This window comes from Dermochelys coriacea, chromosome 5, assembly GCF_009764565.3.
Source record: "Dermochelys coriacea isolate rDerCor1 chromosome 5, rDerCor1.pri.v4, whole genome shotgun sequence".
Classification (NCBI taxonomy): domain Eukaryota; kingdom Metazoa; phylum Chordata; order Testudines; family Dermochelyidae; genus Dermochelys; species Dermochelys coriacea.
Genome location: NC_050072.1, coordinates 94,198,890 through 94,223,760, shown reverse-complemented (window position 1 = coordinate 94,223,760; position 24,871 = coordinate 94,198,890). Strand labels below are relative to the sequence as shown.

At 39.4% G+C, this 24,871-nt stretch overlaps 1 protein-coding gene across 4 annotated transcripts in view; it reads right to left on the bottom strand.

The window, feature by feature from the left end:
* TLE1 (TLE family member 1, transcriptional corepressor) overlaps positions 1-20,651 on the bottom strand; it is a 99,567-nt gene extending 78,916 nt beyond the window's left edge. For 2 of the 4 annotated variants that reach the window (XM_038402103.2, XM_038402104.2), the window contains exons 1-4: positions 15,498-20,651; positions 14,393-14,493; positions 12,190-12,253; positions 12,040-12,084 (exon numbers count right to left, since the gene is read on the bottom strand). In XM_038402103.2, the coding sequence (XP_038258031.1) occupies positions 12,040-12,084; positions 12,190-12,253; positions 14,393-14,493; positions 15,498-15,521 (234 nt within the window). In that variant the 5' untranslated portion in view covers positions 15,522-20,651. Of the gene's footprint in view, positions 1-12,039; positions 12,085-12,189; positions 12,254-14,392; positions 14,494-14,961; positions 14,981-15,497 lie in introns of those variants that run through there. The other 2 variants (XM_043514378.1, XM_043514379.1) reach the window with 2 other exon arrangements.
* Between the last annotated feature and the right edge of the window lie 4,220 nt (positions 20,652-24,871).

Genomic DNA, 24,871 nt, shown 5'->3' with positions numbered 1-24,871 from the left:
CATTCAACAGTATTTATTTATTCCATATTGTAAACGGATGATTAATACTAAAAATTTTTCACAAATGTCTGATCCAGCAGATGATTCTGTACTCTAAAATACAACCTGCAAACAACTTTGTTTTTAAAAAGCATAATATACAATCCCATGCTGAAACCAACCTGGAACCTGCTAGTTTTTGCTTTGGAGGAAAAAGCACAATGTAATCTGAAAAGACATCACCCTCATATCAGGCCTTAGCTACACAAGACAAATACTTCAAGTTCTCACCATTACCACCACTAGCTCATCTTTCCTAGTAATAATAGAAGCAGCCCTAGGATAGAGGGTACACCAGGCATTTTGAATCAGGGTTACATAAGTCTCCTCTAACTGGGGCAAGCCAACATATAGTATAAGGCAATTGGCCTTTTTACACTAGGGCCCCCGACATAGGTAACACTGTAGGAACTAACCATATGTTAATAATGCAATAATTTTATTTATTAGGAGTATTCTACAAGTGTAAGTGGCCTTAGCAACAAGGATCCATAAAAAACACCTCTAGCCCTGTAAATGATGTATCAGATCTCAACCAACTTTATCTTAAATCATATATTTGGAATATTTAATAAGACGTGTTAAATATTGTCATTCAATACCATTATCTGTTTTCAAAAGGCACCTCAAAACTTAGAGCCCAAATTGAAAAATAAAAAAATATTAGCAGCATATCATGTAGAAACAGTGTGGTTAGTGCACTTTGTTAAAAGAGAAGTTTGCCCCCATAGATCTGAAAATAGCACTCCGTTAGTCACAAAACTAGATCAAGATATGAAAGCATTCAGTCTGATTCTGGTATATGTGAAGCTTGTGAGAACAGGATTTTGCATGCCACATTTGTGGCCTTTTAACCTCCTTATAATTCAGTTTTGTATGCCACATTTCATAATGCTACGATAATGTGGAGAACAGTTTAAGAGGAGTAATAGGAATAAATATCCAAGTCTCAGTTATCTAGTAGTCTTATAATTTAAGAAGTAAATTCTTTGCCAAAGGTGCTAGAGTCTAAAATATAAAAACCTGATTCAAAAAACACTTGTCTTTGCTTTAAAATGAACCTACAATCTACATTCAAACAAAAAGATCACTACAACTACAGAGGTTCTGCACCTTTTCCAAGGACAAAAAGAAAAGGAGTACTTGTGGCATCTTAGAGACTAACAAATTTATTTGAGCATAAGCTTTCGTGAGCTACAGCATCCAATGAAGTGAGCTGTAGCTCACGAAAGCTTATGCTCAAATAAATTTGTTAGTCTCTAAGGTGCCACAAGTACTCCTTTTCTTTTTGTGAATACAGACTAACACAGCTGCTACTCTTAAACTTTTCCAAGGACATCTGTGATTCTAACAAGTTTGCGTACTGTACATGAAGTCTCTCCAGACAAAGTTGTGCAGATGGCAAAAAAATAAAGGACATTCTAGTTGGGTTAAATAAAAGTTATTCATAGAAAGTGTTGCAAGATGACCATTTGCAAGACTCCCATTGACCTCAATGGGACCAGGACTTGACCCTTAGTGTGGCTTATCAAGATCATACTCTTATGTATTCTTTGTAAATCATGAAATAGCAAAAATAATATTTTACAGGAATTAGAAGATTAAACCCACTTTAGAGTAAGTAGTCACTAATATATTTCAAGTGTTACACCAGAACTCTATTATAGGACAAAAGCAGCTTTAAAAAAGTAAAAACAAAGAAGCATGTGAAATGCAGGCATACAAGTGATAAAAGAAGAAAACTGGTCCTATTGTATCAAGTCTTTGCCCATTAGACCAAAGCTAATTAATTACATTTAGAAGTGGCCTTAAAAAAAAAATGTAGTGACTAATCAAGTTATACAAATTTATCCTGTTTATAAAAGGCATCCTAATGTGTGACACGGTTGGAACTAGTATCTTAAAAAAGAAAAAACAAAAACACACACACACAAGGACAAAAATTAGACTGTCAATTCAAGTTTACAACAGCATTAGAAACTAAATTTAAGTATTCTGCCTTCATTTGCACTTTTCTACATGGAAGGCCAATCACAGCACTGAACTTCTGCATGAAGGAAAGTACTTCCAGCCATTTATACTGTGTAACCCTAACCCACCCGGGAATAAAGGTCAATGTTGCACTCTTGGTCATTACTGAATCATTTGAGATGATCTGTGGAGAGGATGAGATGAAAATCGAAGGATGTGAGAATGTTGCAAATGGCTTGACCTCAGACCAATTTTCATCTCCATCTGTCTAACAGACGTGGATAAAAGCTCTTTATGGGACTCACTTGACCGTTTTAAATCCATGCCGGAAACCAAGAATCAGTTAAACGTTGCATTAATAATAATAATAATAATAATAATAATAATAATAATAATAAAAATTATTTCACACATCACAATTCTGTTTACAAGTTTTATTCGTCATCAGTAGAAGTTCAGAGGTTTGTATTTTCTAATATTCCTGCAGCACTGCTGAAAAAGCAACACAGTACATATAGTGAAGCTTTTCAAAAAATCAAGATCCTAAAAAACAAAAAATGTGTTCATAACTTGTAAGTCCCCCCACCACCACAAAGAGGCACTTCCAAACTTCTTAGTTTCCAGTATACCTGCTAAAAAATTATTTAAAGACACTAAAAAATGCTAGTTGCAAATCTTTTTTAATATAATAACCTGAAAACTTAAATCATTTGAGGCTTTTTAATATTTAAGTCTAACACTCTATGAACTCTGCTTTTCATAAGCATTATTGAATTCAGGTTGAGCATTAAGATAAGCATATGTTATTAAAAACCATTTATTTACAACTAATACAGGCCCTTGTTTTGGCAATGGCTGGAAAAAGAAAAAAACCATGAAGACAACATGCCATTTAAAAGTTGAGGCCCCCACAGTATATCAATGTCAAACAACAGCGTGTCAAGCTAAGATTCAATTCAGGTAAGTGCCACTGCCAAATTTTCTTGTTCCCAGACGTGCTTTAAGATTATTTTATTGCTTAAAATTTAATTTGTTCCAACTCGCGTCTCCATGACAACGTTGGCTAACCCTGCAAATCATTTGGGTAATTGGATATCTTATCTTTCTATTGCTCTCAAATCGAATGATTCTGCTAGAATTGTAACAGCCAATCAAATTTACAGGCCTCCTGAGTAATAGACTCAAGAAAGTAGCCACATTCATCTCCTCTTTACAGCCATATTAACCAGTATACGACAAAACGGCAGAAGTCAGCTTTTAAAATATATTTTAACATTATAAACACTGTCACTACCAATATTCTCACCATCAGGAGGGATGAGGTTTTTTTACTCTGTGAAAGGAAAACTATCTAATAAGCAGCAAAGGGTACTAGTTTCAAATAAAGGGAACAATTCCTGTATTTGGGGCAAAAGCCAACAGTTTTACATGACAGCTCCGCCTCTGTCCCATGTTTGTATTTGTGCTCACTTTAAATCACAAGGTCAGGCAGCCACAAGATTATGAGAGTAAACCTCGGAAGACGACATCCTCACATTTGCTTTAATGTTTCCCCAATGAAAATGTAGGGTGCATGTAGTTTGTTTGGGAAGTAAAAATATCAGGATCCCTATTAAAGTCTCAAAGCATACTATGTATGTTTCACAATGCAGAAATTTACATTTTTGATTCCAGACCCTAGGCTACATTTTTCTGAAGCCTCTCAGATGTCAATTTAAGCTATAGAAAGGCCAAAATGTTCCAATGTAAGTATATATATGATGCACAAGTCAACTGTTATATTTATCAGATGTGGGTTTGGACTTCTTTCAACTTTAAAGTACAGTCACTGGATACATTTCAGTCTTCCAATTCCAATTTTCTCTGTAATAGCACAGTGAGCTGATCTGCAGCAGCTATTGACCAAGCACTGTAAACTGCCCAGCCCACTTTCAACTATAAATGCTGTTGAACCCAGGCCAACTGGCAGGAATGAGGAACGCTTTAGCATCTTGACAACAGCCTTTCGCACATCTTTAGTATGTCAGGCCTCTTTTTAAATTAGGCTTAACAGAAGGACACTTATCACATCTCCCTCCCAAATCCAAATTTTCATCATGTCCCACTTCATGAATTCTGACTTAACACTCAGCACTTATGCACATTCACAGAGGCCCGTAACTAGCCTTTCAGTTCCACTGCTTTGTTTCAATATCTAGCCTCGAATACACATGGAAGTCTTCTTAGGCCTCATAACTGAATAAATGTAAAACGAAGCTTTACCTCTGGTCAACTGTTTATCACCAAATTCTCTTCTTGAAACACCAATTCCACCTAGTTGTCACTGTCCCCTCCTAGGAACAAGAGCATCTCCAAAGCCATCCAACATGCATCCAACTTAAAAGCGCGAAGAACCTCAACCACAAACAGTGCTCCCACTAGCACCCCCTAAAAAAGGATACAGTATCTCCTTCAGCTAGACACTGGTGCTGCAGTTAGAATCTCTACTTTCTATACAGCATTTGATTCCCATTGATGCTTTGGTCCTTTACATTAAGGCCCTTCCTTTATAGGAACACAAAGGACTGAGAACTGACATTTTACTTCCATCTGCCTTCTCCCTCTTGGGCATCTTGTAACTACTTTAAATCTTACCCATTTTACACTTTTTGTAGCCATTTCTAAATAGCCTGTCACCTTTAGTAACTCTTACGTCTACCCTATGCTTATCATAGAATCACAGAACGGGAAGGAACCTCAAGAGGTCATCTAGTCCAGTCCCCTGCACTCACGGCAGGACTAAGTATTATCTAGACCATCCCTGACAGGTGTTTGTCTTAACAAGTAGACTTGGCCATTATACCAGTCTACATAGTCATACCCGTACACATGCACCGATGTGCATGAATGCCCTCTGAAGCTTCTATAGAAACTTCCGGTATCAGGAAGTAGCAATAAAAAAAAACCCAGAAGTGTTGCACAGCTGGGGAGGCCTCAGAGTTTTTCAAGTTAGATCATGAACTCTTTAGGCCAAATAAGCACTTTTTTTGGTACCTAGAACAATAGGTTTTGGATCTTGATCGAGGACCTTTGGGTGCTATCAAAATCCAAATAAAAGATTAGAATGCTGGTTCAATTTGGACTTCAGTAGAATAATTCAGACACAAAGTCAGCAGATTTGAGGCTCAAGAGAAGGATCTGCTTGGAGTTAGTGTAACATAAGGAAAAATTCACTCAGACCACAGAAACTGGTATAGCCATCCCCATGTACATCAAAGTATAAAAATAATACGCAAAGTCTTTATTGAAAGGTATGTACACTAATTATGCAACTTTTATACATTTACCACATCAGAATGACAATATAGTACAAGGGGTGTTGCAAATTTAACAACATTTAAACAAAGATTTTAGGGCATTGTTAATGGTACCAAGAAAGAAGTTAAGTGAAATATTTACACTGGCCATGTTCCTTTAAACAAGAGTTAAATCTCTTTCAGTTTAGCATTGATTTTGAATCTATTAAAATCCACATGCTTCTACACTGATATCAATAGGTCACGCATGTGAATGTTGTCTTAAGCTACTGCAGACATAAGACTCCATGAGCAAGAGCGGCAGTATTGCAAACAGTTTACCACATGGAGAATACCTGAAATCTTTCATATTCTATTTTACAGAACTACCCAAGCTAACTAATTTCCATCATTTCTTTTAATTAAGCTAAAAATAAAACCTTAACGGGATCTACTATAGGGCAGAGTACAACGATTGGGTTTATCAGAAGATAAGCACTTCTAAAACAATTTTAGAACTAGACGGACTTAAGCAGATTGTGTAAAACCCAAAGCTTCAGTTATAGATGCCCTTTCCTTATCTTGACCTCACAATAGCTGGGTTTTTTCCATCTCATGTGCTTAATACCTGATCAAGATGCAGCTAAACAAAACAGACCCATTCTGCTCCCCTTCTCCTAAACTGAAAGCTGTCTCTTTGTTTTCACTCACTAATCCATAGAAGCTTTTCAAATGGCACAAATAGAGGCAGCAGCATTTTGTTTTCTAAATCAATTTTCTCCTCAGCCATCAACTAGATGTTCCGGCACAGAGAAAGAACAGTCCTTCCCTTCTAATTCAAAAATCCATACTGCCATTGCCCTTGCAAACTGCTAAACAAGCAGTATCGGCAATTCACTTGTGTTCTGTAATATATTTACTGCAAATCCCAATGGCTTGCCTCCTAATGCAGTTTTCTATTGTGTCTATTCTTGTCAATACACTGACTGGTCACCTTACTTGTAAGTTACTTTGACCGACTGTTTATCCAAGACATCAAAAAGCTGCAAGAGGAACAAAATCATCAGTTGGGAAGAAACTCAGTTTGCAGCCCAATATCTTTAGCAGCTTAATTGCAACTGTGCCAAAGATGTTTTGTTTTGAAACACCTCCCAGAAAAGTACAAAGCAAAGGAGTACTTGTGGCACCTTAGAGACTAACAAATTTATTTGAGCATAAGCTTTTGTGAGCTACAGCTCACTTCATCGGATGCAATCAGTGGAAAATACAGTGGGGAGAAAGCTCACGAAAGCTTATGGTCAAATAAATTTGTTAGTCTCTAAGGTGCCAAAAGTCCTCCTTTTCTTTTTGCGAATACAGACTAACACGACTGCTACTCTGAAACCAGAAAAGTACAGGCCACATTCCAGGATAGAACACAGGCATATCCGTCCTAAAAATTTTGTTTTACAATTTAGTTATTAACACCAGTTTACTTAAGTTTGAAAGGAAATTGATGAATCAAAGTACAGGTAAAGCTGTGATTAGTTCTGTGTGTGTCAATGAAGGCTTGCTACATTTTCTTGAAGTTTGCTTAGGTGTTCTTTTTTAAAAAAATAAATAAAAGTTTCTCTTTTACTAACAGATGGATTGCTGAATTCTTAAAACATTGTCTAAAATCAATTTTTTCCCTGAATTGTCAGCTATGAAAATTGAAGTTACAGCACACATACGATTGAAAATCAAATGGCTCATTTTTTAAAGGGACACCAACTTGAAAACAAAAACAATTTTCGGTTTCTTCTGCTTCCAAATGCACTACGGATAAGGGAGACAAGCCCCATGGAAAGCTTGCTACCATCACATTGTTAACTCCGTACAGTATTCCAATTCCCACAGGCTGTGTCTGTATTTAAACTGTAACCTCTCGGACAGGGACCATCTGTTTGTTTCATGTTTGTACAGCGCCAAGTGCCATGGGGTCCTGGTCCACGATTCCTTGGTGCTAAAGTTATCTAAAGAATAATAATAGTAATAATAATAATAATAATAATAATAATAAAGTACCCATTTGTTTAACTTGTGTTTAAATCTGGTCCAACTGCTGACACTAGTTAAAAGGACTGCAGTAATAGTGTCTGACAAAGTGGCAAGCTACCTACTTAGAAACGGATGAAGACTACCAGTTCATTTAGCACAGTCCACTGAATAACTGACAGCTGGTAGTAACTACATCATTGACCTGGGCAAGCCAATGACCAAGAGGTGAAACGTTCTGTCTCATTACCAATCCTCTCAGCTTTCTAGTACCCAGAGCTCAGATTAGGTATACAATGATGACTGCGCTCATTTAGAAATATTGATGGTTCTTTTATATATTAATCATATTTGTAAAGTAAATGACATTTTGAGAGGGGAAGAAAATTATGATCCTATCTTGATGTTTCCTTTAAGACACAAACAGATTCTGTGCACCTTAAATTTCCAATAGTTAAAGCCACTTAATGTCGTCATTACACAGCATCAAAATCTTTAGGAAAAATTCATAAAATTATTGACTCCAATAATTAAAATGTAATTAAGAAAAAAAGGCAAAAAATTAAATTTATCTTTAAAACCTTTTCAACAATATCACCATCCTATTAAAGAGCTGCAGACAGCCAAGTAAACCTCTTAATTCTCCTCTATTTAAACCACTCCTGGAGATTGTGATGTTCTAACGAGATAGTAAAAGACTTGGGTCTTGAATAAAAAAGTGATTTCACATGACAGACTGACCTAAGTGGACATTTAACTCTTGTACTATTGGTTAGTGTATATGCAGTTAAGGGTTTTATTATTTTGCAAGAAGAAAGGCAACAAGCCAAAGAAAGTAGAAAGACACATTTGCCTGAAGGCAGGTCAAAGATCACAACTCAGAGACCCACTTGTCAATTTTAGGATGGCAGAAACTCACCACACACTGTAGTAGTTTATATAACTTTGTCAGTGGCTTCAAAAGTGATGGCTCTCTCTTTGGCTGCCTGCCACTGAACAAAAGCTAATCTTACACCTAAACAATTTGGACATTAAACACACAGGAAGCTTTATCTCCCGACTTATTCCAGAAGACGACAGACATGGCTGATGAAAATAAAGAGACATTGCTCTAATACCCGATGACAGCAGCCCTTCAAGTATAATATAGCTATTAACACCCGACAGACAGTATGCCTCGGCGCCAGCAGCTGCAGTGCATCCATTGCTGGCCATGGATGTCACAATAGGAAAGAATTGAGAATGAAAGTTAAGATTAAAAAAAAAACAAACCAAAAAAAACCAAAATGTCTCCCCATCATTGGAATGTAATGTCCTAAAGGGTATAAAATCTACATGCTATTGAAGTCAATATATCCTGATCATCATCTCACCTCTGCTACACACATCCAAACACTAGTTGAGAACAATTCTATAGGAGTTCTTTTTGTTTTGATTTATTAAATTTTGTTTTGTGTTCCTTCATTTCTATTTATTTTAATGTGGATACCTATAAAACAGCATAAAAACCTATAACAAACAATATAAGGAGTCTAATATAAGTGTACCAAAGCTAGTTCATGCCAAAAACAAGAAAGGAAGCTACAAACTGAACAGTGAGGATAAACATATTTGATAGACACTGCTCACTAAGCCCTGTCCGTGCTCCAACGTTAAAGTAAGGCAGAAGTCCTGGGAAAGGCATATGTAATTAAAAACTACTGTAATACATATGTACATGGGGCAGAGTAAAGGCTGTGGTGGCAACCTTAACTTTGCCATTTCCTGACTTGCGTGCATCACTTTCTAACTTAAGCATTCTTTTAATGCAGTACATTTTAGAATGGATTATTTACTTTTTAAAGGGCTGTTTATACCAACATTCAAGCCCTTGTGAATTTATTCCAGCCAATTTGTTATAAACTCCTGAATTAAAGATAATGGAATTGTTGATACAACATTAACACATAATATCTGTGCAACACACCAGCTTTTACATGAGAAGGCATGCTATAATTACATCACTTTTTATTTGGGTGACTTATTTTAACACTGGTGCAGCTGGTGAAGTGCCACTGAAGTAGTATAAAAAAAATACATCAGACCAACACTCTGAAGGGCTTCACACAGAGCAAGGGTAACATCTACACAGGAGACAGGCCTTCAGAACATTAAAGCTTGTTCAATGGAAAGTTTCCCCATCACTGCATTTTTCTGTAACAAAGATGTTGTCAGAAATGACAATTTCTTGTGTCCCCTGATGCCTTGCTAGCATTTGGTTATAAGCCATAAAGCAGGAATAATTTCAGCCTGTCAGGAGTCTAGCTAATGCCCAGTTTCCCCCTAGAGAGAATTCCTGTCAAACGTAATGAGAGCTCCAAAGGCCCTCTCTACAACATAATGAGCACTTAGGCCATGCTGGTGATCAGCCAGCAAAAAGCATCAATTTAAGGCTGGCTACACCCTAGGGACTAGACGTCACCAGTTTTAATAAGAATTATGATTATTATCTACCAAATGCCTCCATAGTATTTGAAATTTAGAAGGATGTTTTTCAATTTAAGACAATTTATACTGAACTGTAACAGTGCTATTTTGCACCTCTGTAGTTTAGTTCTGAATCTGAGGCTTTAAAGCAGTGGTTCTCAAACTTTTGTACTGGTGACCTCACATAGCAAGCCTCTGAGTGTGACCCCCAGCCCTTATAAATTAAAAACACTTTTTAAAATATTTTTAACACCACTATAGATGCTGGAGGCAAAGCAGAGTTCGAAATGGAGGCTGACAGCTCGTGACCCCCCCATGTAATAACCTCACAACCTCCTGAGGGGTCCCGACCCCCAGTTTGAGAACCCCTGCTTTAAAGAAAGATTCTGCACTCAAGTGGAAGATTGTATATGGAAGACACGAGAACCCACTAACTCTAAAGCAGCTTATTTTCTTGTCAATTTTCATTTTTTGGATTGCCATGCACTTCCCCAGAAGTTTGTTCTTTCATCCCTTACATTATGATTAAACAAAAACAGACATTAAAAATCACAATATTAGGCACACCCAAAACATACTGCCTTTCACAGCTGGACTATTGCAGGTTATAATACATTATTTCATTTATTTTAAAAGTTTCTATGCTATATCACCACAGCAAACAAACATTACACACCATTTATATGTAATCATTACAGCCTGACAATACACAGAAGCTGTGGTCAATGTGGAAATATGAGCTCTGAGGTTCCTTGATTTTGTGGACTTAACTTTAGAGTGACAAAGGTTTACATTTTTAGTGCATTTATACACTAAATGTATGTTCTCATCAACTGTTCCATTATTTTAAATCCATCTACAGGATAGTTACAAGAACTTTTGATCCTATTATAAGTTTATACAATACTTGTAGCAGAGGAGGTTTGCCTTTAGATATTAATTTTATCATAACTTATCAGCAAGTCACAATACACCATTATGTTATTTGAAGAAAAGGAGTTTTTTCCATTGAGCTCAAAGTAGTTGCCTGAAGTAAAAAACTGACAAGGTTCCAAATCTAAGTTGCAAAAGAAAAAAAATAAAGATTCAGCTCTAGATCTAATCTGAGCATCACAAACAGTAGCAGAAATCTTCTCCCTACAAAATTCATTGTTATCTCAAAACAAAGTTGTCATATTTCTGTATTAGTCAATATTTCAAATTTAAACAAAATACAACTCTAAATGGAGCATGTAAAGCTACACATCTAACTCCACATTACCAAATTTGATATTTTTCAGGGCATGATACGTTTTAAGAAAAAATATCAAAGAGTTCAGAGTTACAAAAACAGAATTCAGCTCTGAAATATACTTGCTTAATGAAAGTCTTTGAATGTACTGAAGATCTGAAACCTGAACTAATCAATTTCTTTGCTGTGCCCCAGCCGGTCAGCCATGCTCTTTAATTTAATGAAACAAGAGTTTTAGATGAAATAGCACATATACATCAAGAAAGAATTGTATTGTTGCACTTTGAAATGTGTCCAACTGTGCAACTTCATCTAATGATAATTTTTTTAAGAGGCCATCGATTTCTGAAAGACTTATTGTACTAGCATCTTAATGAAAAAGTGAATGTCAGCATATCTACAGAATACTTACACCCTACCATTAATGCTTTCTTTGGCAGACAATGAGTACTCAATTGAGGGTCCTCTGGGCTGAGCAATCATTTAGCTTTTCTTCTCTTATGAGGTCCTTAGTGCCTTGTTCCAGTTCAATACCTCTTTTTATTCACCATTATAGTGGCCATAAGTGTGAATTTTATGGGAACTTGCAAACTCAGTCATAAGAATTTTTCAAGTCACTAATCTTTTCATACTTTTAAATTCCTAGGTTTTCAGCAACTATCAACATATGCTGCAGACGCATAAGAGACTGACTGATTCAACAGATCTAGGGCTGTACCAAAAAATCTATTTCCTTATAAACCATTTAACCATTTAACTTAAGTGTCTTTGTTTACAGAGACAAGCCATTTCCTATATATTTATCCACATCTTTCAGAACCAGCAGCAACACAACCATTCTGTTCTGCAGACCTTATTTGTCCCGTCATTTTATATTAGGTGTGTGAACGATGTTTACTAGTCACAACTATGAATCAATCCACTCTTTCTGACAAAGTGCACTAATTCAAATATAAATCCAAAAGCTGCGTTTTAGTACCCTAAACACATTACAAGTTGGACTATAAATTTAGTAGTTATGAACTTAGATGAACATCTTACCTGTTTATGCATTTCAATGTTTAATCCATAGGACATTTCATAATACTGCAAATAAAGGAAAGTGCAATTTAAAACCAGCATACGATAGTAAAGCTGTAGAAAATATTTGCTGTAATAAACAAAAAGGAAAAACAAATCTTTTATACTTACCATCACATAATGCCTCTGCATTTCTGTCTTTTCACTTGCCAGTTTCTCACATTCCAATTTAAGGCTACAGAAATAAAACAGACACTTTAATGTAAATGTTATGACAGTTGTTTTGACATCTACCTGTCCTATTTTCACTTTGATAGCTTATTAGTCCTTTCCCTTCAATGTAGATACCATAAACTTTAGCCTGGTATAACAGGAAAACTGAATATGAATATAAAGAGTACATAGCATCCAGCAAATCAGATCAGTCTCATTTTAAATACATACTAAGTAAGGCTTTAATATCAACACACTATGCTTAGGGTGAACATCAAAAATTGTCACAACCCCCAGACTATGGTATTGCCTGAATTCACTACAGTTTAAATATGAAGTAAAAAGATCTTTCTAGGTGACTAGGAGTTAGTGTACCAGAGTTCAACAACATAACCACAGTAGAAGACTCACCTGCATTTTAGTTCTAAATCTTTACTCCAAGAAGTCTCCTGATTTTGTGCTTAACTATTTTGCCAAAGCCTTGAAGATGTATAGCCTTTGAGCATTATTTAGAATTTGATATGCCTTTTCTTTTTATATACTTATGATAACAAAAATAAAGTGAAGGAACTGTAGTTTCAAATAACCTGTACCCTTACTACTCCAACAGCTCTAATTAAAAAAAAAATATATTAAATACCGTTTTTGTAATATGGACTGGTAACTGATTTTTTTTTAAATTAAAGAAAATAGTAAATATCTATCAAAGTGGTTGCTGTGCATGCTCATCTTTTTTATATGTAACAGTACACAGTTTAACTTTTGCGATTTTTAAATATAAGAGCTATCAAAAATAAGCCCCAGAAGCCTTGATAAATTGGGTTTTATCTGTATAGAAAAACACTAGATACAACATCATGAAGGCCCAATCCAAACTTCAAAAAGAAGGAAATTTGTACATGGAGCCTTCTATTCATCTCTGCTCAGCCACAGGATACAGCTACACACCAAGAGACAGGTTTCAGATAGCAGCCGTGTTAGTCTGTATTCGCAAAAAAGAAAAAGAGTACTTGTGGCACCTTAGAGACTAACAAATTTATTTGAGCATAAGCTTTCGTGAGCTACAGCTGAGTTGCATCCGAGGAAGTGAGCTGTAGCTCATGAAAGCTTATGCTCAAATAAATTTATTAGTCTCTAAGGTGCCACAAGTACTCCTTTTCTTTTTTACACCAAGGGACACATTCCCTGTTAATGCCAAAAGTACTGTCTATGCAATGAGGGAGAAAATACACCCTTGATATCCGCAGAGACCTCAGCAATAAGCACAAGAACTAGCAACACAGTTACCAGCTTCAAGGATGGCATAGCAACCATAACTCAAATCTACCACACCAATGAAATTCACTTATCTGTGGCAGCACATTAAACTACTTGTATGCTTTTTTAAAATCCTTATTTGCTCTTTCAATACTGTTTATTTTCATTTTTATATTTTTGCATTAATATTGTAAACGAAAAAGTGCAAACACACTACATGAGAACTAATCGTAACATTTTCTGCTACAGAGTTAGGGTGGATATTCTCTCAGAATACTCTGCACTTATGTAGGTTTTGCATTTAAGGATCCTACCAAAGAGTTAAATTTCACACTCCCACCCTGAATATTTTACAGATGGTCACAAACAGAGTATTAAGTGACCAAGCTGGGCTTAGAACCTACTAGTCCCAAACTCAGTCACTCTCATTTTCACCACTAGACTCCACTGCTTCCTACTGAACTTCTAGCTCTTATTAAAAGCTTATTTCAACAGTGCTTTGGTACTGGAATGCAGGAACATGAGGACAAAGGCACCCATTGACCTGCTGTTCTGAACACAGCCAGTTACAAAATTCCCAAGAACAAATATTGACAGTTATTGTGAAGCTCTAAAAACACACAGAAAAAAGTTCATCTGAACAGCAGCAAAACAGGCTGCGAAAACAATGGCAAGGAAAGAAAAGAAGGAGTGAATGACAGGGCTTAACTGCGACTCCACACGCCACCATCTGGACACGGATATAAAACACCACTTCTCCCACCAGCGAAAGTGGAGACAAGAAAAAAGAAACACACCCCACTGAACAACACGTTGTGCACTAGCCTGAATCCTCAAACGCAGTATGTGCCTGAGGCCTATGGTGCAGGAAGAATTGGTTATGAACAAAGCATGCTGCACCCACCTGTGATACTGAGCTTGGAGGAACTGAAACTCCTCTTTGATCCGATCCAGAGACTCTGGAATAGTAAATTTAAAAGGCTGGCCTGCAGCCTGGTGCGGTGTCTAGGAAGGCCAGCAGAGGAAAGAGCAGGCACAAGAAAAGAAAAAAACGTTTAAATAAAAAACAGTGGGCAAGGCCCTAGGATAGGCATGAAAAATAAGTTACTTATTCCACTGTCTGCACAGCTCACTTGTTAGGAACCATTCCCCAGCACCATGCCACCCTACACTCCAACTGGGGCACCTCCAACAGCAATGGGTCCCACACTCAAACATTGCACCCCAGGAAAGAGAGGAAGCTTAATTCCAGCACAGGGTACAATAGGAGAACGCTAGGGAAAGGGGGAAGAGACTTGGGGACCCAACTCATCCCTCCACCGGGTCATTACTACTCACCACCCCTCTCCCAAAAAAAAAAAAAAAAAAAAAAAAAAAAAAAAAAAGTTTGTTTTCACTCCACCCTAGGATATAACTCCACAGAGATGGGCAACAGGATCCACCCCCAGCCCTTTACACTTGTCACCACCATACCAGGGAAACTAGTCGGTGCTAACTCCTCCCTGCAGTAAAATCACGTGCGGAGGAAGGGGGGCAGCACATATCCTGTCTCTGCTCCAGCCAGAGTTTATTTGGCCGCAACTAAAGAAGGGGGAAGGAGCCAACCTGGCGGCGAGGCGAAGGAGTGTCCCGGCCCGCCATTGTCATTTACATGCAAATAAATTACATATTAAAACAAAGGGGCAAGAGGGAGAAGGAGCCCCTCCCCCAGTACACAGGCAGGGTCCACGGTCCGGGAAAGAGACACACGGGGAGCCCCCCCGGGAGGGGGCAGGAGAGCCAAGAAGTTGCCCCGTGGCCTGTTGCGGGTCTGTCGCTCTTGGGGCAGGAAGCCCTGGGGCCCGCAGGACAGCGAGGGCTGGAGAGCGAAGCCCTCCAGGCAGCGAGAGAGGCTGGCTGGGCAGGCAGGGGCCACTCACGCAGCAGGGCAAAGGGCAGCGGGGATCCCCTCTGCCATAGCGCTCCTGCAGGGCAGGCCGGGAGGGTAGCCCGGCCCGGGGGTTACTTACAGGGTGCCGGCTCTGGGGGAACATGGCTCTGGCCGCCGCTTTGCTCCTGTGTAGCTCAATTCTCCACTCAGTCCCCAACTTTAGATCCCGAGCCCCGAGCAGCCCCCGCGGGCAGACGCCGCCGCTCAGCGGCCCGGCCGCGGCATCCTCCTCCCGCCGCCTCCTTTGTTGTTGTAGGGCTGGGGGCTCGGCCAGCCACGCGCCCCCGCCGCTTTCTGAAAAGTCACCGGCAGGTGTCGGCTCCCTGGGCGCGTCGGCCCCAGCCGGTCCCCAGGCCCCGCGGCCCCGCTGGGCGGGGGTGGTGCAAGGCGGGGGGTGGCTGCCCCCCTCGCTGTCCGACCTCCTCCTCCTCCTCCTCCGGCCGCTGCTTCTGTCTGCGGAGTAAATAATCCCCTTTCGCAGGCGCGTAACTTGTGCAATTGTAAGACCGGAAACTCCGAGCGGAGGCGACTCCTCTCCCCACAGCTCCTGCCCGCAGGGGAAATCCAGGCCGGGGCGCGGGCGGGCTGGCACCGGCGGGACACTCAGAAGATGGGGGCGCCAGAGAAAGTCCCCAGCGAGCGCCGCGCTGCTCCCGGGCGTTGGCGAAGGGGCCGGTCGCAGAGTAGCGGGGGCCGGCTCCAGCGGCACGTGCAGCGCGGGGAAGAGGAACCACGCACCGCGGAGACTCCTCGGGCCGTTGCGAAGAGAGGCACCAACACCCACTCCCCTGCTCCCAAGCCACCCACCCCGCCGGCGGGACTAATCAAAGGGCAGCTCCTCCGCGCCCCACCGCCACTACAGCCTCCTCCGGCCGGGCGCGCATCGGCGAGCAGCGACTCTCACCAGCGCCCCGCAAGCGCCGCGCGCAGCAGCATCCTGGGCTCTCCCGAGCCGGCGCCTCCGCCTCCGCCTCCGCCTCGCCCCGCTCACGGCCGGGACAAAGTTCTCTCCAGCGCCCCGAGGTGACCCATCCAGAGAACGGCGGCTGGGGGGAAATTTGCTCCTTTGCAGCCCCGCAATTACAGCCGCCCCTCCGTGGCCAAGAGTGCGCAGTATGCACGCTTCGCGGGGCACGGGCCGGGGAGCGCGGCGCTAGCAGGCTCGCTACAAACGGGACACAGGGTATCCGCCCGCGCCGGTTACATTAACACGCGGTTTCACACTCCTCTAGCTAACCCGCCACCCGGCCCCGCCCACTCGAGAGGAGGAGGGGATCCCTGGCCAATCGCCTGCTCACGAGCCAACGTGGGGTGCTGATGTGCCCCTCTCCACTGCCCAATGGGACAAGCCTCTGGTCCCTCCCGCTCTCCTGGCGGAGCTACAGGACTCTTCCGAGCGGACCAATAGGAGACCGTGGAACACTCAGAGAGGCCGGGAGAACGGGAAGGTCGGTGGGAAGGAGAGGGGAGAGGCTGAAGTGTCAATCAAAGTAACGTGGGCGGGGGGGGGGGCAGCGAAAAAGGAGGAGGAGGGAAAGGGAAGGAAGGGAGGCGTGTATTGCTGGGATCTGGTTTATTCCTCCACTTTGCCCTCTCCCCTTTCTCTAGTCTCGATCTGTGAAAGTAACACGGAGAGAGAAATACTGCATCCTACCATAGAGCAGGACAAGCTGCAGTTACACGGACACACAGTCCCCTGATTAAACACACGAGCTGGGGAGGGGTGGAGCGCTACGCGCCAGGCTTTGAGGTTAGTGTTCACATATCTATCGGGATTACATTTTTCTTAGAATAATTCATCTCCGCGACCAGACCCACCGTGGAAAACTGAAGCCCAAAAGAGAATTTTTCAGAAAATTATGAACATGACAAAATGGGGTTTGTAGGGAAAGACGATTTACCCATAACATTTACTAGTGGCCCACTATGTTACACACAGAGACTTTATGTTTCAGAGTAGCAGCCGTGTTAGTCTGTATCTGGAAAAAAAAAAAAGAAAAGAAAAAAGAAAAGGAGGACTTGTGGCACCTTAGAGACTAACAAATTTGTTTGAGCATAAGCTTTCGTGAGCTACAGCTCACTTCATGGGAAGTTGTTGTTATAATACAGATATATAGCCCATCCAAAACAATATCGAAATCACATCAAATGAAAATCAGGTCCCGTTCTGCTCTGTTTTCCTCAGGTTTTTATCCAAAAGAACTTAGTGCTGTTCATTGCTGTAAATTGAAAGCACATTTGGGCCTATGATTTTTGATCCCAGAGTTTACTTTCTAATTCTGAGGGACAAATTTGGCATGCATACACATTTAATTTATAGGTTACATACACACAGGTGCACAAACTGTGGCACCTGCTTATACTCTACTCCCGCTGAGAGAAAATATAGTAAAGTAAGATGAAAGTCTCAACTTGATCTAATGCATTGTAATGCACAAACTGCAATTTAGTTACAATGACCTTCAGACAGAACTGAAATTGTCCATTGGGTAAAACTGACTTTTTCCAAGAGGGTTCCACTGGAGTTAAGTAGTCAGAAACTTCCAATATTATAAACAGTTTTTGGTCTATTTGAAGTAGATTGGGGTCAAATAAATTCCACATGCTCCATGTATGGCTACTGCCCTGCCAAATACTGACACAGCCCACAATGGGATGTAAACATCTTCAGAACACATCCTCCAGTAACAACCATCTTATTCATAACAGAATTTAATAATCAAGCATTAGGTACTAGTAGCTTTAAAATAATACTTTAATAAATAATTTAAATTTAATGCTTTAAAATAATTTAAAATAATGCTTTAATAAACGTTAATATACTTATTCAGGTAATATATTTTACCTAAAGGAGAAGTCCTAAAATATCATAGGGAGTCACTGGAACATAAAAGGAGTAATTTTATAGTAAACATTTTCTCACCCTACGATTAAACTTCCCTTTAAACGTTTATGTGATTTATTCATAATTGTATTAAATTTCACTATGTAATTTAAAATAGAACTGATTATGGCTAAAATTCAACAGGAGTGAAATCTCTAAACAAGAGCAATTTATGGCTTTATTCAATTCTCAGTGTTATTTATTTAACTGCATTATTACCAGTTTTACCTACAATAAAAATGACAAAAGGTGGGGGTGGGAAGGACAAAAAACAAAGCAAACTCTCATTACCTGCGAGTATTTTGCAAAACACCAGATGAATTTTGCACTCCTCATGGTTTTGAAATTGAGTGCAATCTCATAAGAAAGGAGGTATATTTTCTTCTTTCACCGTTTCCTAGGGGCAGTCAACAAAGGTTTGCTTTTCAGTAGAAGGCAGTGATTGTGGCACCAGACTGTAAATTTGTCTTGTAGTCCATGCACAGGACTGGGAGTCAGAATTTCTGAGAGTTCTATGCCCAACTCTGCCAATGGTTTTCTGCATTATCTTGGGCAAGTCAGTTCACCTCTCTGTGTATTGGTTTATCCATATAAAAATAAGTATTAGCATATTTAGCTACCTCACACAGGCATTAAGAAGCTTAATTAATTCATGCTTATAAAGCACTCTAGATTCCCCAGATGCAAAGTGCTATAAAATACAAACCATTATTATATATGCTATGGGTGCACCTGGTAGTTATGGAACCTGAGACAACATAACACTTTCTTATCCAGTTTTGGTTAATACTATGCTTAACCTGCTGGAACAAGTTGTTAATGAGATAAAAACAGATAAAGCATTAAAACAACAGTGTATTCTGGAACAAGAACAGAAGTGGATTTTTTAATTGCTCACCTACATGAAAGTTGAAATGTCTTGTGATCTTTATTTACCATATTTAAATTTTTCAGGGCATGTTTTAACAAATACAGCTCTCTGTTTTCCTCATACCTTTTAACAAGTGCTTTCTGACCTATTGAGATGCTAGGAGAAGAGACTTAAGGGTATTCTGAGCCTCTTCTATCAAAATCAGTATGGAAGAGCAGTAAAACCAGAAGTAGAACTATTTGGGGTTTGATTTTTTTTTTTAATGAAAGCTGCTATATGTATAAAATAAGTAAGTAAATAAATAAATAAATAAATAAACTCTTTCACATATTTAACTTACCGTTGAATACCAGGGTTGATGGAAGGGAACCAAAATCTGTTCTTGGGTACACCTATGTAAATGTAACCTGAATTTAATTGGAGTCTATGATGTTCCTTAATACTTAAACCAGTGCAACAAGAGCAAAATTTGGATAAGTGGATAAGCCTATAGAAAGCTGTATCCCATTCAAGGTAATATATTCTCCTAGATTGTTATGCTGTAATACTTATACTACTAAATTCTTTAACTGAATTAAAACTAATGGTGTTTAAACAATCAAGCTGCATTAGTCTTATGTTTTAAATAAACATACAATTTGCAGAGGCTGCCTTCAATATTAATATACCAGAAATCTTTCCGATTAATCATAATTTCTACTCTTCTGTCTGAAGTCTGTTAATTTTCCCACTATGAGCATATTAATGTAATGTTCTTACTTCAAACAGCATAAGGGCCTAATTCTGTTTTGATTATGTACCAATACTCATATTGAAGTCAGTGGGAGTTTTCGGTGAACAAACAAATCAGGATCAGGCTCAAAATGTAGTTTTAATATAATGTTAGGTTTCAGATATAGCATCTTGCTCTGTTAGGGAAATGACATTCAGTTTGCACCTTAGATGTTTATGGGTTGTTGTTTTTTTTTTCATTTTCAGTTAACATTATTGGTTACAAGCAATATGAATATATGTTTTCAATTTTTTTAAAATTCACACAAAGTGGCAATATAATAAAATGCCAAATGATGTCAATTATTAGGACTTTGCTAAAGCAGAAGAAAACTCTTTCTAAAATTTGTAATTTATTTCACTCTTCTCCAACCCATAATGCAGTGAGAAAAAATATGTAAAAAGGACAATTATAAAATTCAATAGATTTTATGCTTTTAAAATTCTGGATTTAAGAGTTCATTGGATTTTTAGTCAGAAAAAGAAAGTACATGTGTTTAAATATTTGTTTGCAATGTGCAAACAGTACAGCTAGGAGCCAAAAATAAAAGTGCCTGAGTCATACAGTACATGTAATACAGTAGTGCAATATTGTTGGGATTATAATTGTTATGATGAAATGCAAAAGGAGTATTTGTTTTTAAGATTCTACCTTATTTATAAAATCAAATGATGTGAGAAAGTTAAAAGAATTAAATTTCTCATAATTCACTATCTTACAGTTAATAACTGTTCTTTACATTTTTTATGATTTCAACTTTTTTTTCAAATTAATAATTTTCCTTATGCACAGGAATTTTTGAAAAGTTCCAGAAGAACATCTCTATGTTACCTTCCCTCAGTCTCCTGCTGTTAAAAAAATTCTTCCAGACTAAGTAGGAAAAAAAATCAGTAGCAAATCATGCAGCAGTAAAACCTCAAATAAAATCAAATCCAAAGAATCTCTTGTGGTTTCGCACAATATGGTAAAATTAGAGATTGCAGGAAACCAACAAAATTAAATTGGGAACATCTGAAGAGAAATGACCAGACTTTATGAAAATGACACATTGACTGGCCAGTATGCTTTTTTATCAACAATTTCTTTGTTGAAGCACAGATCAAAGGAACCTGCATATGTTTTCATTTTGTTCTAAGTCTAACTAGAAAAATACATCCAGATGTTTAATAAGCATTCTGTTGGTTTTTCTGCATTGATTAGATATGTTGGTACTGTTTGCTTACAAGTGTAGCCGGATCATTAGCTAATGCAAAGAAATGTTTGCAGTGAGTTGCTAATTAGGTCTTTTGGAAACTCTCCACGCTCAGGAACAATTTGTACAGTGGCCAGAAGAATTTGTGGTACTTGAGGAGTTGCTTTCCCTTCTGTGTCTGGGAAAAAACAGTCAGTCACTTTCCCTAATCTGCTTTTGCCTACAGGGATTGCAGTTTGATCCCAGTGGGTTGAAGTGCAAATAAATTAGGAAGAGACCACACACACACAAATCTCTTCTATCAGTCAATCTGCAGAAATGCTATTTGACAAAAAGTTAACCAATATGTAGTGTTTAAGACTAAAATGTGTTAAATTTTCCACCTTAATGTTATCAAATACACAGCATTTTTTGAGCATACTCTAGAGACAGATGGGGAAGCCCTTTATGATAAATGAGTGTACTTGAATCCATTACTGTAGTACTTATAATTAAAGTAGCTCCTTTACAACTTCAATACTTTTGCAGAGTACTTAGAGACAAAGCTTAGGGGAAGTGAATACATGCCTGGTGAAGGAAAAGGAAAGGGTAATTAGAACCACAGGGAGGGACTGAGAAAACTGTTTGCTTTCATAACTTTAATCTTTTATACTGTGTTAAAGTTAAAAAAGGTGTCAGAGATATTACCCATTTACAGTGTTGTCAGAGAAATAGTTTTAGACTTCATGGCTCCGGCCTGATAAGCTTCTAGGTGCAGTGTCACCTTTCAAAAGATGCTTGACAATGTCAATGACCTTTATAATGAAGACCACCTGTCAGTACATCATGCTTTTGCCTCTCTCTACAGAGAGAAATCATAGAAGAAAGAACAGTGTGTATTTTATATAGCAAGCACACACACACATGCACACACATCCTGAAAACACACATATGCTTAACTTTATTCATGTGAATAATCCCATTAAAGACACTGACACTGCTTATGTGAGTACAGGTAAGTATGTTTGTTAGACATTATGGGATCAGCGTTGTATATAAAACATACACGCACTTTTATAAATGAGGCTGTATGAATCCAGAGATTGTATTTTCCTCTGAGTTGGAAAACACTTAGAACTATTAAGATTGCTACCACAAGATAGGTGGTAATAGTAAAAATAAATGGATAATATACCATTGGTACAAATGTTAATTTTTATAAGCTATGACACTTCTCTCCTCAGGTCTACAGTACTCATAAAACTGGTATTTTGCAGCTGTTATCTACTATGGATGCATCAATAGAAACTCCACAGTAGAGGTTCTGTTGAGATTGTATCTAAAGCAGGACTTAAAATAATTCTGCTTCACCATGAAAATGAATGATTGAATTTAATCTCCAAATTTGGCACTCTAAGTCCTAATAGGACAACTGAATTTTTCTATGTAATTTTTAAAGTAAGAGTTACTTTTGTAAATTAAACATTTATAATACTCCCTTTTTTGAAATGTTGCCCTATTTCTTACATTTCTTTGGGAGCCTCTAGCTAAACAATCGCATCTCCCATGCTTCAGAACCACATGCATTATGCAAAAATCTCAGACACAAGTCACTTTTAAATTGTAAAATTAAACACAAAAGGAATTATTCCTCTTATTTATCATAATCTAATTGGCTTTCACCAAGACTAGCCAACAGAACTGCACAGAAGGATCAGCTGATTCTATTTGCCCTTATTGTCAGCCTGCTTCCTTGACAAGAAGTAACATTTTGACAAACAAATGACATTTTTCAAAAATTGTGTTATTTATTCTCAAAAATGGTTTTTGTCAAAATCTTTTGACCTGCTCTATCCCTAACTAACCAGTGGTGCCTTGCACATTCTCCTGTATTCCTGGTGAATCAGGGAGACAGACTGGGCAGCAAGAGTGAGAGGAAAGGGTCTGGAGAAAAGCTCTGTGAGGTCATGGGGAGTAAATAGGAATGTGGAAGAGGTTTGGTGAGGATAAGGGGCTCAGAGGGAAAAGGATTATCTGCTGGAAAGTTGGGGGGAACATAGGGTTGTGGCTGTGAAGGGCACCTGGGGTGAGAGCACCCCAATGTCTGTGCTGATGTATTGACACCCAAACGGCTCCTTTGCTGCTCCTGACTCATCACCTGAGCACTGCGGCAGCAACACCCTGAGGAACCCTTCAAGCACTGATCAAGACACACTCTGGGGAAATCTTGGCCCCACTAAAGTTGATGGGAATTTTAACATTGACTTCAATAGGAACAGGATTTCACCCTCTGTTTCCCCACCAATTCTGCCCTGGCCCTCCAGCATATTGAGGCCTTGTCTACACTGGGTTTGTAACTATCTGTGCAAACCCCCAGCTTAGACCCAAGATTTAAAACGGGGGGAAATTTAGGCTACCGCTTTTATGTACTGGGGAACCAAGGCAGAAGCATAGAGGGAGTCTTTCAAGCATCAATGCCTGGACACAGAGACACCAGGCTCCCCCATCTCTTCTATCTAAACTAGCTTCAGATTGACGGCCCTACCAAATTCAAAGCCATGAAAAACATGTCATGGACCGTGAATCTGGTCTTTTGTATGCTTTTACCCTATACTATACAGATTTCAAGGGGGAGACCAGCCTTTCTCAAATTGGGGGTCCTGACCCAAAAGGGAGTTGCAGGGGGATTGCAAGGTTATTTTAGGGGAGTTGTGGTAGAGCCACCCTTACTTCTGTGCTACCTTCAGAGCTGGGCAGCCGGAGACAGGTGGCTGCTGACTGAGGGCCCAGCTCTGCAGGCAGCAGCATAGATGTAAGGGTGGCAATACCACACTGTGCCCTCCTTCCTTCTGTGCTGCTGCTGCTGGTGGTGGCTCTGTCTTTAGAGCTGGGCTCCCTGCCAGCTGCCACCGCTCTCCAGCTGCCCAGCTCTGAAGGCAGTAGCACGGCAGAAGTGTAGCAGTACTGCAACCCCCCCTCCCCCACAATAACCTTGCGACCCCCCCCCCCCCAAACACACACACAACTCCTTTTTGGGTTAGGATCCCTATAATTACAACACCATGAAATTTCAGATTTAAATAGCTGAAATCATTAAATTTACAATTTTAAAAAATCCTATGACCGTGAAATTGACCAAAGTGGACCGGGAATTTGGTAGGGCCCTACTCATATCCCTGCCATGATACAAAGGCACTGGACTCCCATACAGTCCAGGCTACTCCCCATTGCACCTTACAGTAGCTCTTTGGGGAGCCAAGTTGAGATGGAGGGATTATGTGAGAGGAGTGCTGGTCTGCATGGGAGCCAGGAAGAGGAACAGGATTGGGAAGCATGGAAGACACTGGAGCTATGCAAGGAAGCACATGGGGTTAGTTGATAACATATCCATGAGCTAACCAGGTGAATAACTATCAACTCTGATATCTATACTGAATAAAAAAGCTGAGAAATCCCTCAGAAAAATGTTACTTTTGAGTTGATTGTTACATGCAAATCAATCACTACATGCTTAAAAAAGGAAAGGAAATAGCAGTTCAGATCCCCAACACCCCATTTACACCCCACTTATCTGTTCCCCTTCTCAACCAGAACTACCACCCTTCTGCCATACACAGTCCACATAAGCCAGCCCTCATCCTAATCAACCACTATGCAGCCCTCAATTCTGACCATTCATATAATACACCAGTGCACCCAGATATGCAGATTTAAATTTTATAATTTATTCATAACAAATTGAGAACAATCATTAA